The sequence below is a fragment of the Gambusia affinis genome, linkage group LG14 (assembly GCF_019740435.1).
Source record: "Gambusia affinis linkage group LG14, SWU_Gaff_1.0, whole genome shotgun sequence".
Lineage (NCBI taxonomy): Eukaryota > Metazoa > Chordata > Actinopteri > Cyprinodontiformes > Poeciliidae > Gambusia > Gambusia affinis.
The window spans coordinates 25,367,164-25,387,174 of record NC_057881.1 but is presented as its reverse complement, the minus strand read 5'-3'; the positions used below and the strand labels follow the sequence as shown (position 1 = coordinate 25,387,174).

At 40.7% G+C, this 20,011-nt stretch overlaps 1 protein-coding gene across 1 annotated transcript; it reads left to right on the top strand.

Moving 5' to 3' along the window:
* The first annotated feature begins 2,154 nt into the window (after positions 1–2,154).
* mfsd2ab (major facilitator superfamily domain containing 2ab) lies at positions 2,155–19,967 on the top strand. Its single transcript, XM_044139074.1, has 14 exons — positions 2,155–2,616; positions 6,126–6,251; positions 6,832–6,956; positions 10,882–11,005; positions 12,569–12,647; positions 12,762–12,904; positions 13,057–13,144; positions 13,468–13,586; positions 14,270–14,353; positions 15,855–15,938; positions 16,066–16,178; positions 16,296–16,439; positions 17,489–17,665; positions 18,028–19,967. The coding sequence occupies exons 1-14, from the start codon at positions 2,527–2,529 to the stop codon at positions 18,077–18,079; spliced, it is 1,548 nt and encodes a 515-aa protein (XP_043995009.1). The 5' UTR covers positions 2,155–2,526; the 3' UTR covers positions 18,080–19,967.
* Positions 19,968–20,011: the final 44 nt, after the last annotated feature.

Sequence of the window (20,011 nt, the reverse complement as noted above, 5' to 3'; positions counted from 1 at the left end):
GTGGTTCTCCAAGAAATTTTTCAGCGAATATCAAAAACTTTGTTAGATTTTTATAGGTAAAAATAAAAATATTTAAAAAATACAGAAAACCACATTTCACTTTGCACTGCTTCATGGCGATCCGTCACAAATTACAGAAATTAAGAGACTTGGGGATTGGAAAGTGACAAGCGGTGAAGCCCAGGCTGGCTTTATCTAATCTTCAGAGCGTGTTTACTCACATTGATTTATCTGCCACAGATTCACACTGGCCGGGTGCAAACGGCCTGAACTTGACTGCGCAGTTGGCGAGGTCAGGGTTCAACAGTCAGAGATTGAAGTGACACAGATTGGAAATCCTCTTTAAAGGCCTGTAAACAAATATAGGAATCGAGGAGATAAAGCTGCGCCGCTGCAGGCATGTTTGAGGAGGCGGAGGCCTGCGAGGTCTCTGCTGTGTTTGTGCAGATCACCACAAGCAAACATGCGACGGTCTATACATTTTCAGCCGCGCAACGGTCCGTCCTACAAACACACACAAACGAGTATTCAGACCTGTACAGGCATGACGCTGTAGGTTTTTTAGGAATGTGTGCTCAGCTAAACCGAGAAGGCAGAAAATACTTTACCCCAGTTTGAAACTGTGGCCCCAAAACAAATTGACGGGCAGTTAGAGGATAGTCTCCAGACGGGGGGCCTCCACCACGTTTGATGAATCTTGTGGACGTCTCGGTTGGTCCGCCCGGCTGTCGGTGTAACTTTCGGCTTTCTTGATGGTCAGAACAGATGGAGGCGGTCACTTCCAGTGGATCCCTGTGTACTTTTTTACGGGTGGTCGTCGAGAAAAGTCACAAACAAGCAGACAGACACACAGATTTGGTCTGAACTTGTTTTTGAAGGACACAACATCACAGGGGTTCCTTGAGAAAATCCTCAAAGTGGAGGCCCGAGTTAAAAGGTGATGTGCTTTGATATTACTGACATCACACAAGTTTGTAAAAGCAAAAAAAAAAAAAAAAAAACAACAGCTAATACACAAAAGAGGCATTCTAAGGTCAATTTCTACCCACATTTTCTATCACCATGTTGCAGTTTTCTCCCTTTTTGTTTCTGTTATGATTTTGAAACCTCGTGTGAACTGTTTCATTCCCTCCCGCGTACCAACTCTCACGTGCCGAAGCGTTTGCTTCTCTGCATCTGGATGTTTCTGGTGAGTTGTCCAGATGAAAATGTGTGGAAAATGACCCCCCACCCCCCACAAAGAAAAGCCATTTCACAATCACATTAGTGCACTTGTTCTGCACGAAGAAGAAGCGTAAGCTATAGTCGAAGCAAGATTGAAGAATTTTAACATTTCTATGGTTTTAAAACGTGAAAAGTTCTGTTTTTATTGTAAATAACAGGCTACAGTTTCACAAAATGATGTGTGTGCCATTTTATGCCTGAAAAAGTGGCGTAAAAACCAAAACTGCGAATGTGCAAATCATGAAATTTGTTTCTTGAAAACTGGCATCTACTATTTTTTTGTTCATGCAATTAAAATATATTTTGTTTCAATAGAGTGCTTAGGATCCTTTAAATTTATAGAGGTTGATGCTAATTGCGGTCTGAACAGGCTGATGATATTGTATATGATATATAGGCAACCAGCAGATTTTTCTTTACTTAATAAAATTTTATCATCTTTAGACAAAATCTGTTTGTTTCAGCGTAGGCCAACATGAACCCAGTGCATTCTTCAGACTTTACATGTCCGAGTAAGGACAAACAGTGACACACTGTACATAATTTTTACCACCAGGGGGGAAAAAAGACTTCAAGCAAAACTGGGATTGATCTCAACATGAAAACTCAATCCAAACCTAAGACTGTAGAGAATGTTGTTGCTTTTAATTTACCATAATTGTGTCAAAGGAGTAGAAATAATAATAATAATAATAATAATAATAATAATAATAATAATAATAATAATAATAATAATAATAATAATAATATTTTTAGTAGATTTTTGTAAAAAGCAAACTGAAAATGAGAAAATAGGATAATAGGATGAGGTGCCTTCTGACCTCATCACTCTGCAGATTTGTCCACACATGCAGGTTTGATTACATTAATAAGGCAGGAGTTTCTGGAAACTGCTACAAATGCATGCTGGATTGCCCTAGGATCCATTAACAGACAGATGTGAGCAATTTAAGAAGCATGCATGGTTTACGCAATATTTTGTTCACACGCCGATAGAGAAATGAGTAAGAACTTGCCTTATCACCTTGTTGCAGAAGTCTCCGCCTGAGGGGGCGGGGCTAGATGTGGGGTGAATAGCACGTTTCAAACCGGGGGCGGGGGCCCAGTGAGAGAGAGAGAGCTCTAAAATTACTACCATACCTTCACCCTGCTCTCATCCTCCTCAGTTTTCAAACATTTGTCGTAGAGGGAGGATACTACAGGCGTGGCTGCTCAGACCTTTTTGGTTTTATTTTGGGCCAAGTTCAACGAAGCTACCTGCTATTTTCTCTCCCCTCCCCACTTTCCCCTTTTTGTTTTGCGATGGCCAAAGGAGAAGGAGCTGAACAATACTCCAATGCCAGCTTATTAAACAAGTCGGTCAGCTCGGATGCTATCAAGCTCTCAAGAAAGGTAAGAGTATGTGGGGAAAAGAAGATTACCAATCTTGCTTTGGGTTTTTTTTTTTTAAACCTTTATATTATTTCGCATTAAAGCGGAATGAGGCACGTTTTCAGGAGTGAGTGTTGGAAGCTGGAATGAATGGAGCACACCCGGCAAACTGACGTTTCAAAGGAGTGAATCACTTACGTTAGCCGAGAAGGGGCGCGAGACGCTCACTTTGATCTCTTTTATATATTAGTTTAGCGAAATATGGCTTGCTATTACCCTAGAACTGCATAAAATGAATGAAATAAAAGATATAAAAGGTGCATGGAAGCAAACAGTATCAATTCAATTTAAAAAACCGACTCAAGCCCACGCGTACCTCCCGCCCTGTTTTCTTTTTCTCTCGTCAGCGTGTCCTCATAATATTTTAAATATGCTAATCTCGCTTAAAGGAATCACGCGCAAAGAAGCTTTAACATTTTTATATTTGGAGGTTATGTATTTTTTCCCCTCTGCTCTCAAATAAGCCATCGGAATTAAATGTAAACCTCGAAAATGTTCATGACCGGGGCAACATTCGTCTTAATTCATACATTTCACAGCTATCTTAGCAGTTACTTTGTCACGTGCATCAAAATGTGTCGGTAAGAGAATAACATTTTAATTTCAGTAAATTACCCAGCTGAAAATATGCTAAAATCGGTCAGATCGCGTCGTCGAGCAATTTATGAAGCACTTTATGTTCAGGTCAGGAATAACGCGACGGTAATTTTGAATTTACTGTAAGAAAATAGGATGAAACTTTGCCTTAGGCTCCAACTCTTATTGCCATAGGGGGATGGAAGGGTGTGACTAAAGTCTGTATAGGCTTGTCTGTCCATATTGCAGCACAACCTCAACAACTAATTGAAATTCCATAGTAATCTTGGGAAAATATTCATATCTTCCATCGCTCTGAACGCAACAGGAAGCGCCCATCAAGGTGACGTGTCAGAAACAGCTGAGGCAGTCAAACGTCCCCGACCTTTCTCTATCTGTACTCACAACAAAACGGAGCGGCTTGAAATCACAACTAACCTCATTCATAATGACTTTGTTTGGAAACCCCCCTCCTCTTTTTCCCACGTATTTCCTCTTATCAGAGCTCAGTAGTAGCATGTAACAGCAGCACTGATATGTGTGCTGTTTACAGTCAGTGAGCTGATGTGGAGGCTCTGAAAGTAGTGTTAAAAAGCTTCTCTTTGTGTCACCCCTTCATCACATTGCTCAGTTAATTACTTATGTATTTTAGATCAAACTAGAACTTGTAAAACGCCAGCTTGTGTTTTATTGTCCCAGGACATCCCAGAGTGCATAAAGATGAAGGATGTATGTTCTCGTGCTTCCGTGGGGAATAATCTTGTAATTCTTTTGCTGTTCAACTTAAAACTACGGGTTTATAAGGTCGTCAACAGCTTGTATTTACGTCTGTTGTGTGTTCCAAAAACATCCGAACTTGACAAAACCAGAATTGGCATGTCTAAGAATCCCAGATATCGGTATCGGCTAAGAAAAACCTGATTGTTCAATGAGGAAAAATGTGATGCATATTCCTGATGCATTGGCTTAGAATTGATTTAGATGTAAAACATTTACACCCCTATTATAATCACCCTTTATGCATCAAAGCTGCTAACATTTAATCTGATTTGAATAAAAAAAAAATAATAAACTTGTCATCGGAAAAATTGTCAGATGCCGATGGGTTCATTTTTTTTGTTTGTTTTTTATTTTCATGCATTTGTCTATTCTCCCTCAGGAACAGAAAGGCGTACAATTCTTTTGCGTTCAGGTCGAACAAGGTGTGGCCCAATTGAGCAAGGTGAAGGGAAGAAAATCAAGTTTTGCTTCTGCCACGGTGGCAGACGGTGAATAAAATCTCACTTGTTGTCACAGGGATCGCTTTTGTTGAGAAAGAGGCCATTCGTGGCCTAAACAAAGCGGAGTTGAGTGTATTAACAAGGGAGAAGCCTATTTACTCGCTATCATGCTATGTATTGTTTAAGGCCAAGTATTTTGTCCACACTAGTGACACATGTGGAACAAGGAGTGGTGGAAATATACCTGTGTGGTTTAGGAAACATTTTCATACATAGATGGTATCACGCGGGTTCATTTCGACTGGCCCCAGCGGCGGCTTTGTTGATCCAGCGCTCCAATTGGTCAGGAATAGGGTGTGCTCTCACCTCACTTCCTGTGGTCAAACTGGCAGCGCTCCCCTTCTCCCCGCTTTGGGCTATTAAGTCAGTCCAGACTGCTGCCAAGATCCTGTTGCCCTGGCAGCTCCTGACTTGGCCGACAACAGCGACGTTGTCTCGCCCCGGCTGACACTAGTCGCCTCAGTTTGTGTGCTGTCATTAGACAGAGTGTTTACAGTCCTGTCTGTTGAAGTATCAGTTGCGTCGACGGTGGAGAAAATGAAGAAGAATTGGCGCTTGTTGGGGAATCCAAGCTCGGTTGTTTCCTCGCGGCCGGCTGCTCCCTGCGTGCTGTTTCTTCTGGCCAACGGGAACTCTCGCGTTCTTCTAGGACTTTGTGGTGATTAAAGATTTGGGCCAAATTTCTTATGAGACTCTTGCAAACATGTTTCTCCATCCTAATTCTAAGTGGCGATGCTGACGAGTTGAGGAGTTTAGAAAGAAACGGGGGGAGAGGGGGATGCTCAGAAAATGACTCCAGAGGTTTGGGCGTGCTAAACCTGGACATTTAAACGAAACCTTGACGGTTCCTTGAATGTTAATTTTTTATTGACTTGAAAAATGAACCTTCACTGACTTGATGCATACGTTTATATAAGTTGTAGCTGTTGGTTGACGGATCAGAATAGACCAATTTTCAATTTGCAAGGGGTGCACCGATAAATCGGCCCAGATTTCCTTAATTTCGGGAGTTCAAAAATCGGCCACAATTTACGAGTGAAAACAATAAGATTGATTTTTCTCATAAGAAATTGTGATCGGTGCAAATATTGGTCAGAACTGAGTTTCTGACCTTTTTGGTCTATAGTTGAATCGACTTGCAGCTAGTCAAGCTTTTGTTTAAAATTTAGATCATTTTCACTTTTGTCTGTAATTTATTAACTTTTCCATTAAAAATGCCATAAAAGGAAAAAAAAAAAAACACACAATGCTGGAAAAAAGGACGCAATACAAAAGTAGTAAGGAAATGGATAAACAATATTTAAACATCTGTTAATGGCAGACCTTTTTGCACTTCTACAAAAAAGTAGAAGTAGAAACGCCTTCACATTGTTATGCATAAGGAATCATCGAAATCAAAGCAGCAGAATCGTTCCTGTATGTTTTTCACAGCTTTAATTTTCTGCTGGATTCAAAACTATCACCAATAAATCAAAGAATTACAGAGAAAATGCTGGAGCACCTCTTCCCAACCTGTTGCTGCACACAAAGACTCAAATACTTTTACAGAAAAAGTTTTTTCTGTGTTAATCAAGTCTCTTTTTTGTTTGTTTTGTTTTGTTTTTCCCTCCTCAGCATGAGCACAGGACCAGGTTGTCGCTCTGCAACAAGATCTGCTATGCGATCGGCGGCGCGCCCTATCAGATAACAGGATGTGCTCTGGGCTTCTTCCTGCAGCTCTACCTACTCGACGTAGCTCAGGTAAGTGACCTAAAACTTCACCGCTGCGCTTTTCAAAAAGAAAGTCTGTTTTTTAATACGACGGGGATTGTAGCTGGAAGGAAAAGTTTCTAACTTGCTGACATTATTGGCTTTGTGATTAGGCTCTACTGTATCTGAGAGGATTAATGTGTGGGGTGCTTGTTCTATTGAATATTTTGGAGGTGAGGAACAAAGCCAGGCCAGTGAGGAGGGTCTTAGTTTAATAGGCTCTTTCACTAATCTGATGGCTCGGGCCACAATAAGCCCCGTTGAGCCCGAGGCGTCGCTGGGTTTTGTCTTTGTTGGCCGTCCAAGGCGGCTCGTTACGGGGCCCCCTTTGGGTGAGACGACGTGGTGCAGATCGTACAGTCAGGAGTCGAAGGGCCTCCTTCGCCTGCTAATTATTGCCTTATAAAGTTTACAGTTATATATATATATATATATTTTTTTTTTTTTTTACTGTTTTACTGCTGCTGTTCAACTTTACAGCAGCAGTGTGAGATGTTTTCAGCTTACCTGGAACCTTTACAGTACCTGTAAAACATCTACAGTGAAAGTGCTGACAGTTTCTTTCTTGCAGTTGGATCCCTTCTACGCCTCAATCATCCTGTTCACCGGCCGAGCGTGGGACGCCGTGACGGACCCCACGGTGGGCTTTCTGGTCTCCCGGAGCCCGTGGACTCGTTTCGGACGGATGATGCCCTGGTACGCCTGTTTTTTGTTTTGTTTTTTTTAATATATGAAACTCTGCTTCTCCTGCTGAAACTTCGGTAGACCTCTGTGGAAGTTGGGGTTCTGCCAAATGCGACCCCTCCTGATGAGGCCCAGTTGCATAACTTCACTTGTTATCACATATTTTGTACTGCAGCAGCTTAATGGAGTGGTGGGGGGGGCCCAGTAAGTGAATGGAAGCTTTCCAGCCAGACTGGACACGTGTCATTGTTTGGGGGCGGGGCTTGAGGTGCCTGAGTCATCGTTAGCAGAGAGGTTACTATGAGGCAAAATTGCCTCTTCCTCATTGCACTGTTTTGTACATTTGTCTTCTCTTTCCTCCTGCTCTATTTTCTCTTTCTATTCATCCAGTGGAGTGATTAACATTTGACTGAAAGAGTCCAGAATAGATTTCAGGAGGTCTAAACAACAAACAAAGCTGTTGGGTGTTGAGCCTAAACAAATCGAGCTGCTGCAGAAATGTTCTCTCGCACTCTTCCAAGTGCAAGATCATTTGCATGGTTCTGGCAAATATAACTCCTATGCAGGAATGTGGATAGATGGACACTAGCTACTTTACCTGCCCTTTTTCATCTGGACAAAAAAACGTGCCCTTCTGAAATTGTTTTATTTATATATATATATATATATATATATATATATATATATATATATATATATATATTATTTGTAGCCCAGGACATCATGTCTATATTATATACTGCCCAATATTTTTTGTATTTCTTGCCTGCTATTTTTCTTCTAGATAAAAATAGTTTTTTTTCTTGTAAAATTTATCAAACATCTGCATCAGACAGAATATTGGTAGAATACATAATGTTTAAGCTGTGCCTTACAAATTTCATATCACTAAGGCATCTGAGGATGTCCTTTTTTTTTTTTCCATTTGAGCTCCTGCCACCCTCCCAAAAGATATCTATGCACGCTCCTGCTCCCACCTGATACAGAACTTCACCTTCTTTTCTGTCTCTCCTACAAAGTACACAATGTACTTCTCAGAAAGTATCCCTACTGACACACTCCTAGTCTAAAGTGTTATCTGTCTGTCACCATTAATGCGTCATGACACCAGTGACACCCTTTGTTTCTCATGTTCTGTCTTGTTACAAGCTTTGAAACAAATGTTTTTGTTTTTTTTCTGGTGATAAATTATGAAATGTGTAAATAGTATCACACTGAATCATACGGCATGAGTCTGTTTCAAATTTGGTTGATTTTAAAATTTTTTTCGTGTGTGTATTGTAGAAGTCCAAAAATGTCTCCTGTAAACTTTGACCCTCATATTGGGTGGCCATATTTGACACACTGAGGCAAAGGAGGTGTAGGGTATCAGCGAAGGGTCTGATTATAGAAGAGCTCGTCAGTTTCCTGTCAGCACATCGCAGTGTGATTGTTAGGGGGATGGAAACGGGCCAGTTGAGGAAAATATTTTTTTTTTTTTATGGGAAGGGAAACGTCTCGGTGGTCCCCACTAAAATCTTCAAACTAGCGCTAGATGCATTATTTTCCCTCAGGTGTTCAACACACAAGAGCGTGTGCTTTCATTCATTCAGTAGTGACTTAATCAGTAATGATGTAAGTGGAGGTTTTGTACCTGAGCAACAAAGATCAATTCATTCTTAAAAGACTTGAATCGGATCTAAACTTCCAACCGCGCTTCACTTTTTATGGACTAAAACAAACCGTCCTCCTTACTAGCTTAACGGTAAAGAGCGTTTTAAAGCTAGGTCACTCAGGATGCTGACGTGACGAGGCGAGACGCATTTCCTCCACTATTTATTTCGTCATTGTGGGGGGAAGAAGAGAAGGAGGAGGTGGGTGGGTTGAGGAGGAATGGTCGGCATGTTGGGTCACATTATCCCCCAGTTCTGCTCGGCTGTACAGATGAGCGAAGCACGAGAGACACGGGAGGAAGCGGGCGAAGCGCTCCATTGTGAAGGCTGTAGGAGGAGGAGGGGGGGGGGAGGGGGAGTGGAGGCAGCTTCTCATTGGTCTATACGAGAACACACCACCTGTCTGGGCCAATCGCGTAGCAGCACACAGGCCTGTGGAATTCTTTTTTTTTTTTTTTTTTTTTTTTTTAAAGATTGGTTGAGGAATCCAGAAGGTTACTCCAGTTCAGATTTCAGAACGAGGCTTTCTGTTGCAGCAGGGTTACTAGTGAGCAAGTTTTAGAGTAAATAAAATGTGTGGAAGGTAAATAAATGGCTTTTCTGCCTCACCACTGAGGCATTTATGAGCACCTTTAACATTTCTCAAGTCTAAAATGTCATTAAAGCTTTAAATCAACAATCCACCTCTTGAGAACCAGAATGTTTGACCAATTATTGCTACAGTGACACACCCTGCAGCAATAATTGCTATTGCTACAGGGTATTTTTAATTCATGAACTTGAATTAAAAGGCACTAAAACAAGTCCAGGCAGCTTTGTGTGACCAGATTATTATTATTTTTTTTACAGCTGTCACTTGTTGAGTGATCCGTCAGTGAAAGTGGCGTTTCCCCCCAATCAGCAAAGCTAATAATATGCTTCCAGCCGCGGCATCAGGTTAGCGCTAATATAGGCTAAGCTGTCGGCTCCGTTCTGCAGGGTCACTGGGTGTGCAAATGCTGAAATGTCTTGTATCTGTTGGTAAGATGCAAGACCGTGTCACTAATACAGTAGTAATTTCTCCTGAGGACACAAAACAAAATTAGACAACATGTTTGATCCTGTGTCAGATGTATTTACGTTCCTGTGAGTTTAGCTTTGATGATGCGGCTGCCGTGACTTGCCTGTCTCTTCTCACTAGGTTCCAGTTAATGACATCACATGCACAGTAGAGCAACATAAACATGCCCCACCTCTTCCCCCCTGCTGTGCCTCAGAGCTACATTAGAAATAATGAGAGGCAGGATTTACTTGGATCCTCGCCAGCGACTGCGTGGGAAGAATCGGGGCGTCGCTTTGTTTACATACAGTAATGACTGATCATCTTGACTTGCATATGACTTCACAACTTGCTTTGGTGTTCTGGTAGATATTTTAGACAATCGGGAGGACGAGTTCATTTCCTTACCTGTTTATTTCCATTGAGTGCAAGTGTTGACGGTGTTGGTCGGCCCACTTTTTTTTCTTTAAACGAGGTTGGAAAAAAAAAAAAGATCCAGGAAATCTTCCGTACAACATGTTCAACAGCATTCTTCTTTTTTAAACAAATGTAACCTTGAGATCATGCCATTCCCGAAGGTCACACCATCAGAGACGGACCAGTCAGATCTTACCACCTGATGTCCAAACTCTGGTGGTTCTTCCAGTTCTGATTTTACATGAACCTTCTGTAATAGTAGATTTCGTTCAGGCTTTTTTTTCCCCTCTGCTTGTTTATTATTAGGTGACGTCACACTGTGTGAGAGAGCACGTGTTGCAGAACAATTTAAATAATTAAACGGTCTGTTAGCACAAATCCATTTTTAAATTTCTTTAAAAAAAAAATTCTGAACTCAAAACTCCACCATTTATATTCACAGTAGGAAACTGTCAACTCCCACACAATTTTCAAAAAATGTTTAGTGACAGAGAGAGGAGTTATAATTTAAAAGAAGGAAATAAAATAAAAAGTATCAGAACAACCAACAAGAGTGTCTGTATATCAGTGTGTGCGGTGGATCTAAATAAGTGATTAAACTATGAGCTCAAACAAAGTACGAATAGAAGCCAGCTTTAAAAAAAAAAAAAAAAGAAAATAAAGATCTTTGCTCTTCTGCCTGCTCCTTTTCAATTATAGTGTGTAAAATTCAAGACTTTTTACCTTAGTTTCCTGTTATTACTTTTTATTGTCTGTTCAAAATAAATGTTTTTCTGCTTCGTCGCTTCTTCAGTCTCTGATGTTGTTCTCTCTTTTCGTCCATCTGCAGGATCTTACTGTCCACTCCTTTTGCCGTGATGTCTTATTTCCTCATATGGTACGTCCCCCCCTTTGAAAACGGCAAAGTCATCTGGTATATTTTCTTCTACTGCATCTTCCAGACCCTGCAGACAGTAAGTATCAAACCCAGATCAGAGTCCTAAACTTTGCGTGTTTTGAATGCCTTTGTTTATTCTTATTCTACACTACTTAAAGGGTCAGAATTACAGACTCTGACCCAAATATATATATATACACACACACGCACAAACCCCCACTAAAGTACCTGTCAGCATCTTTCATCACTCCATTGTATTAGGAGGGCGTGTTGTTGTTTCAGTACAATGACTTTGGAACATATTATGCACTTCACATCAAAGCTTGGTAAGGCTTCAGGCATTTCTAAGCGAGCAGGATGAGCAGCCTGCTTCCTGTTCTGTAAAGCATTCGTAGAAGACAGGTGTGGCTCAACACAGAGAGGTGGCTGGGCTGCAGATTTGGAAGGAAAGAGGAAGGAATTGAGCAATCTACACTCACCTTTGTCTCTCTCCAGTGGAGCAGGAAATGTTCTGTCAATGACCTCCTCATTCCACATGTTTCACGTCTGGAACGTTTTCCAAGTTTCAAGCCTCGTCATTTGAGGGATAGTGTGTCGGCGCATCCTTAAAAAGTCATTAGTGTATCTAAGGGTAAAGCCTTAAAATATCTTGAATTCAGTTTTAAAAAGTAAGATGTCCTTCAATGTGTTAATCACAGGTCTTAAAATTTGTCATTGTATATTCCATGGAACAGGGGTTTTTTGTTGTTTTTTCTGTCAGGCAAAAGTTGCAACTCGAGTCGGTTGAGGCTAACGCTAACTAGCTGCTAACAAAAACTTTGCTAACTAAGTCTTTTTGTATGTGTCTCATGGTTAAGTGAAAAAAGGCTTGTCAATATGGGGGTTAGAGAACATTGCAAAATATGTAATTTCTTCTGCAAATTTCTGTCATAATCCAGGTCTTAAATTTTACTAGCTGCATTTCCACTGACCATACTACTGCGCAAATTGGAAGTACAAAAATACATTTCCTTATGGAAACACGTTAGTTTTGAAAAAAATCCCAAAAACTAGCTTTTTTAAAAAAATTAAAAGCATTTTGCGCTAAGATGAGGTAGTTTTTTGGTTGTATCAAATAAGTTTAATCACTTTTTTCGCACCTTTGATCAACAGCCAGATGTAACTACTGTTGGAAAATACAAAGAAGACAACAGGAAGTGGTAGAAGGAAGCTGCTGAGGAGTGTTTTTATTTTGACGACTTGAACACATCAACAGACTTTTTCACATATGATTTTAATTGCGCTTCTTATGCGATTGGAAACGCCGCAATTGCGACATTGTGCGTTTTCGACGTTAGCGGAACGTTGACAAAGACTTGTGCGCATTTATAATGGAAACACAGCTACTCTTACTGGTCTTAAAAAGTGTTATATTTGAATTGATGAAACCTGCAGAAACATCGAAGGGTTGTAATAACACGTTATTAGTGTTGTTGGAAAGCAACAATAAAGAAGCTAGTAAATAATTTGCTCAGCTCATATTGTAGCCGTTTCTTCAAATTTTGTCCAAAATTTTGTTTCAAAGAAAGTTGAAGTATACTTCTTTTTTTGAGTCATAAACATCAATTTGATCTTTTTTTTTCTTCTTTTTTCCCCCCAGTGCTTCCATGTGCCATACTCTGCCCTCACCATGTTCATCACCTCCGACCAGAAGGAGAGGGACTCTGCTACGGCGTATAGTAAGTCCAACCTCAGCACGCGGGAAAAGTTTTATTTCCCTCTTTAAAAAATAAAAAACAAGGCAGATTTCCCGTCTGGTGGCCTGACTTGATGTGTTCTGCTGGTCCCGTCAGGGATGACGGTGGAGGTTCTGGGCAGCGTCCTCGCCACGGCCATCCAGGGTCAGATCGTGGGCAACGCTCACGCCCCCTGCCTGTCCTACAACTCCTCCATTCCCCCGAGCCACAACAACTCGGACCATTCCCTGCAGCACACGGTAAACAAATGCTCTTTACACCTTTTTTTTTTATTTTTTTAAGTTTTTTTTATTTTTCAATCTTTAACAGAAGTCAACGTGAAATTTGGATTGGAAATGACGAACATCCACAAACATCTTCCTTATTTCTTCTTCGTCTCTTGTTGTTGCAGAGGAACGCGTACATGATCGCGTCTGCCGTCATCTGCTCCATGTACATCCTGTGCGCCGTCGTCCTGTTCTCCGGCGTGAGGGAACACGGTGAGCGCCGACTCCGTCAGTCAGCTCTCACTCGGCCACATCAGCTGATTGGCCAGTAGGAAGCCTGGGATGTGGCCTGACTCTGTGGGCTGACTCGCGCGTGAGAACGAGGGCACAGCCAGCTGCGGTTTAAACTGAAAGCCTCGTGAGGCGGAAAGAGCCTCACAAAGCGCGTTTGTCCAGTAAATGATGAGCTTTGAAGACAACTTGATGTGGGGAAAAGAAATGTGTGAAGAATCAGAGAGAGGGTGATTTCTGACGTCTGAATCAGATTTAATTAGTAATGTTTTACTGAATGCTGTTTTACTTTGTGTGTTTTTCAGAGGCTGTGGGGATCAAATCGAAGCCGATGCCTTTCCTCCAGGGCATTAAGATGGTGATGGGGTACGGGCCGTACGCCAAGCTGGTCATGGGCTTCCTCTTCACCTCGCTGGCTTTCATGGTGCGCACCGACCCACGTGAAAAACCCAGGGGGCAACAAATCATTTCAGAACCTTTTCCTCCTCGTTACGTCACACACATGATGTTTAGTATAAAAGTCTTCACGCCCCAACATGTGAATGGATTTGGATCAGGTTGCTGTCAGTGCTGCAACTTGATTCCTATTGGTGTAAGAGAAATGTTAGAAATGTTCTCAAGTTTACTACAGCCAGCTGGACATCACAGTAGCCCAAAGTATAATGCTGCCAACACCAGGTTATAGTTGTACGTTTTGGAGTTATAAAACGGTAAATGTGGCTCCGATTTTCCTAATTTTGGGATACTGGCAAAACATTCCAATCGCTGTTGCCAACTTGGCAACCATGTGGCTGTATTTAGTGACTTTTCAGGCAAAAATAAAGAAATCAGAATTGGCCAAAAATCCGAAATGGTGATCTGAAGCAGCATAAGACATATATTTTTTTAAATTTCGCTTGTTAAAAAGTTGGTTTTGTTTTGTTTTGGTTAAAAGTCAAATTAAAAGAGGAAAAAGTTCGAATGAATTGACTTGTTGGCATTTTGATATTATTCTATTACAAACATATTTGGATTTATTCATCACGCTATCACAGACACGTGTGTTTCTGTTTTTGTTTTTTTTTAATAAAAATGTGACTTAGCGAGTGTCTGTTTTTTATTTTTCAGCTCCTGGAGGGAAACTTCGCTCTCTTCTGCAGCGCCACGTTGGGATTCAGGAAGGACTTCCACAACATCCTGCTGGTCATCATGGTGAGCGCTCGCACGCCTTCACAACCTACTGGTGGCGTTTTCAGACGGGACGGAACCCGCGACGGGTCCGTTTTTCGTGGAAACAAAAAGCTCTCCCTGCCCGAGGCGAGGACATAAATCGTGTCCCGTACAAGGCCGGCTCTGTGGTCGGACATAAAACAGTTTCTCCTGGCTGGACCTTCCTGTAACTCAAAGCGCCTTGGCCTCTGAATGTCACGCCGTTCCCACAGACGGTCGGGGAGCCACATTCTTCTCTCGCCTTTGTTCACCCAGTTTGATATAAACCTGAGAATCGAGTCGGCGGATCCCGACCTTTTTATTCGACTTCACTAGCGGCGGGGCCAAACGAGTCCAGGTCAGCGAGGGTGAACAGATTACTTTAAGCTTTTACTTTATGGAAAGGATTACAAAGCCACTTTAATGTAAGTTCATTACATTTAGTGAAGAGATTTTTCTGAAAACAAAAAAAAAAAAAGAAAAACTAACCCCACATGAAATTTTCCATAATCGGCACTAAGACGTCCTAATCTCTACCGTCTGTCATTTTAGTGAAAATGTCCGACGGGATTACAGAGTCAGGACGTTCATGTCTTGGAAAAAATATTCACATCATTCTGGTTGTGACATTTTAAGAAAAAAAAAAAAACCTCAAACTTATTGCCAATTCTTTACTGCAACTCAAATTGGACAGAGATCTTCTATTCAAAGTTTCACAATGGATTTTCTATAGCAGAGGTGTCCAAACTGAGGGCCGAGGGCCGTTTGTGGCCCCTGGAGTCGGTTTATTTATCTGCAAATTTGACCCACCAGCAAATGGCGTCGATGCCGATGAACACTTCCTTTAATTATTTTTTTGAGATGAGATATTCTTAAATGAGAAAAGTCCACTGCAAGTTTTTTTTTTTTTTTTTATTTGATATAGTTTTTTTTTGGTTTTTTTTCTCAACAGACTTAGTCAGTCTATCATTAAGCTTTGCTAAAGACTGCGAGGACTTTGTTTCATGACGATATACTTGTTTAAAATACCAAAAAAATTAAAGCTTTGCTATGAAATTATGTAGCATTTTGAATTGCGGGGCTGTTTGGTTTCTTCTCCAGAAGATTCAATTCTGATTTTCAGCATTTTTTTATTATTTTTTTTAAATTTTGTTTTCATTTAGCTTGAATCCACTTGGGTCGGCGTGTTTACATGATAAGTGTGCTTGACTCCTCTGGAAGAAGCAGATAAAACCCCACAAACATGGTGGAAAACTACTGCTGCACAATGACTTTTTATTTATTTTTTCTCCTGCTCACTCATGAAGATGTCCAGCTGGGTCAGAAAGAGGCTCATATTTGCTTTCGTTGGAGCCTTATTATATTGGGCGTTTCTGGTAAAAGAGCTGCAGGGACGCAACTGAAGGTCATCAGTTGGAATGTTGAGCTCTTATTTGCAACTATATTGATGCATTCTTTCTGTCTTTCTTTCTTTCTTTCCTTCTTTCTTTTCCTTCCTGTGCAGTTCTCCGCTACGCTGGCCATCCCGTTCTGGCAGTGGTTCCTGACTCGCTTCGGGAAGAAAATGGCAGCTTACGTCGGATCCTTGGTAAATCCGCGCTTCCTCTCCAGATCTAGTGTTGCTAGTATATTTTGGGAATAATGATTAACCCTGTGATTTTTTTTATTATTTTTTTTTATATTTATTTTTAATTTTTCCCCCTTCTTCCTCACAGTCTGCCGTTCCCTTCATGATCCTGGTGGTGTGCGTACCGAAGAACCTCATCATCACCTACTTCGTGTCTTTTGCCTCCGGCGTGGCTGTGGCTGCAGCCTTCCTGCTGCCCTGGTACAAACCCCCCCAACGCTAATCCCTCATCTGGATTTTATTTTACTTCTTTATTTCATTCAGGCTCTTTGCGGGCAGCTTTTACGAACCGGGTTTTGTTGTCCTCCTCCTCCTCAGGTCCATGCTGCCTGACGTCGTCGACGATTTCCAGGTCCAGAACCCGGACTCCACGGGACACGAAGCCATCTTTTATTCCTTCTACGTTTTCTTCACCAAGTTCGCCTCTGGCATCTCGCTAGGCGTTTCCACGTTGAGTTTAGAGTAAGAGCTCACACTAAAAAACACATTCTAAACTATTCTGGACCAGGCAAAGGCTTGGAATAACAGAATGCAAACTAAAATATACGGAGTCACTTTAGGGACATTTTTTTTTCTTCCCATGTCCCCACGACTTGCTCCAAACAGTCTAACTAGAAACAGCATCACATAAATGCTTTTAAAACGTCCCGGTTCTTCTGCTGTCCTAAGAAGAATGGCATATGATTAGATTATTTCTAAATGTGGAAAATTGGAAATCGGAGAATTTCTTGTTCTAATGTCCAAAAATGAAACTCTTGCACTAAATTGCTTAAGGATATAAAGGTTTTTAAGTTGATTTCTACAGTTTGTTGCATTAAAAAATATGTTTTTTTGTGTGTGATTTAAAGGATTTGGATTGAAGTCCATCCAGATTTTATAAATATTACTACAGAGTACAAGTAGAGGTGCACCGATTGGAGTTTTCTGGCTAATCACCCTAACACCAATATTCTTCTTTTGTTTTTTTTTCTATTTTTTGGTCTAAAAATTTGGCAAAAGTGAAGGTGATGATTGTTAACCAGACAAGGTTTATTTTCAGACTTTGGAGGTGGATAAGATACATTTTTATTTTGATTTATTTATTTATTTTTAGTATCCCTCGATGAAGGAAATCTGGGCCGATTCATCTGCGCACCTCTAATTTTGACGCATCTAAATTTGTCCAGATCCCAAAAAGATTCTTTGTCGGTTCTTGATTTGTGGCAATAAAAATGGAATGAAATCAGGTAATTTTTCATGAAATGTACAGAAAACACACGCAGTTTAAGAAAAGAAAAAAAAAAAAAAATCCAAAAAGTGGCATGTTGAAAGCATAGCGACTCTTGCCAGACCATCAGGGGAGATGCGTCGGTCTCTAATCAAACGCCTAAATCCAATCAGATCACCCAAATGACTGATTGATAACTTTTTGCTCTTCACTTCTCTGATTCAGTCGATTCGCTGCGAAGGTTTGTTTCCGATGCGTAACTGTTTTTTTTTTTTTGTTTTGTTTTTTTGTTTTCCGTTTTTAGCTTTGCTGGATACATCACCAGAGGTTGCTCCCAGCCTAAGGAAGTGGACCTGACCTTGAAGCTGCTGGTTTCGGCCGCCCCCGTCGCCCTCATCTTAATCGGCCTGGGAATCCTGTACACATACCCCATCACCGAGGAGAGGCGGCAGGGCAACCGCAAGATCCTACAAGAGCTGAGGTAAGATGTCTTGGACAGTTGCCATGGAAACTGTTTTCTTTTTCCATCTAAAAATACTAAAAAATTGTCCAAGTTTGTACAATACGACGACTCTAACATTGTTGTCTGCTGATATTAGTATTTTTATTTTTTTTTTTTTAACATATCTGTATCTGTCTGATAAATACCAACAATTTATTTATTTACTTTTTATCATGATGTCCTCTCTTTTTTTTTTTTTTTTTCTGTCCCCAAAAAGTGTCAAAACTGCATTAAAATATTGGTAGATGTGGATGTCAGCCCAAATTTTCACATCGGTGCGTTCCTAAAACGTGTCATCATTTCAACCCGTTTGAACAAAAACAATTCTCCTCCCGCTGCAGGGACGAGGCGGACTCGGAGTCAGACTCCACGGAGGTGACGGAAATGATCTAGCGCATCTTCTGGAAGCGGCTTCCGGACCAGTCTGTTGGCCGGCTGGCATTTTGCACTGGGCGGGACCAACGGACCAGGACCAGGACCAGGACCCGGACCTCCCCAACAGACCCCAGGGGCCCGTCGGATCGCGCAGAAACCGCATCGTCCGGCCAATGCTGCTGCTGCGGATCCAAGTACAAACCGTATGAGCCGCGCTGACTGAGGCCTTTCCCAAAACATCCCGCTCCTCCATTTTTATTATTTTTTTAATATCCACAATGTTTTTCTGGTGTGACTTTCGACGCCTCGCCAAGCCTTACCTTTTTGTACGACATGCTACTATTGAGTACAAAGTGAGAATCTTTTCCTTTTAAAGGTTGGTCTCTAAATGAAATTGCACAAAACAAAATGTAAAAAGGAAAAGGGGCGGGAGGGATAAACTTGCATTAATGGTGCTTTTGTACATGCGACACTGAACAGTAACGACATTTAGCACTGCGCTGGAAATGACGTCACAGTAGACTTGCAAACATCGGAGGAAACTGCCATTTTGTAATCTTGTGTTTTTTGCCTGAATTTCCCTCGTATTTCAGAGGCAAAGTTTTGGGAAAAAGAGAATGCACAAACAGACGAGTGCCAACCGCTCACTGAATATCTCATTGTAGTTTGCAAAAAACAAATCGCGTGAGCACAGCGAGTTTGCACAAAAAAGAAAAACTGCACAGTTTCTCCAGTCAACTGTTTTAAAAAAAATGTTTATTTATAACAGCTACTGATGACCGCGTCATTTCTTAACGCTTTAATTTCTTGAAACCTGGAACGAAACCTTGACGACAGCTAGCACATATGTTTAAATAATTAATTTAAATATTTATTAATGTGATTTTTACAGTCTTCCTCTTTGCAGTATTTAAAATATATTTAAGGTCTGTAGGGTTGCACTTACGGAATCTGCAGAGCTTTTTGTTCAGTTGTCTCTTTTTAAATGTGACCCGTGCATCTCTCAGTGGATGTTGCCATTACTACAATCCTACAGTAAACAAAAAGTTTGTGCGCTCCTGTTAAAACGGCGGTAAAAGAGAAAGAAAGAAAGACAAAAAATATGCCGGATAAGATTTTGAAACGATTCAGCTTTACATCATAAATTCCTGCCTTATGACAGGAGTGTGTGGACTTTTTTTTTTAATTATTACTATTCTTACCTCTTCTACAACACTGTATGTATTTAAAAATAAAAAAAAAGGGAACACACACAGTTTTGATTGGAAAAATGAGTGTGAAAACAGAGCAGTGAGTGTTTTGTTGTTTTTTTTTTTTCCCTTGATTCTTTAAATATTGTTTAATATTGTTTATAGAAACAACTAGGACACTTTGTAATCACCTCAGTTCTCCACAAGTGGAAAAAGAAAAAACTCAAGAGGACTGACATGTTTCATATCTACCGATATGGAAATGTGTATATGTAGTGTCATATGTTATACATACTGTTACATCTTGGACGTGACAACTAAGTTGCCATAGTGATTTTTTTATTTTTTTTATTTTTTATGCATTAACTTCTTCCTCTGTCTCTTCCGAACGATACTGTACGTGCCATCGTCACTCACTGCATTTGTAGTTATTGTACATCCTGTAAATGTTTGGTTCTGCGTAGTGTTTTTTCGCGTGCGTCTCATGACCGAGGTTGTTGACAAAATGTGTGAGCTTTAGTCCCGCATTGGGGACACACAAGCCTCGGAGACTCCGCCTCCTGTTCATATGTAAATATTGTAAGTAAACATGTAAATAGACCTGATATTTGTTTGCAAGTGAATGGATTTCTGTATACTGTACTGTAGTTATTTAAGAAAAAATAAGAATACTGTGATGGAAGCAAATAATAAAACATGATTAAGTGGAATGAAAATAACTTTTTTTTTTCCAATTCATGCAAAATGCACTCTACGTAAC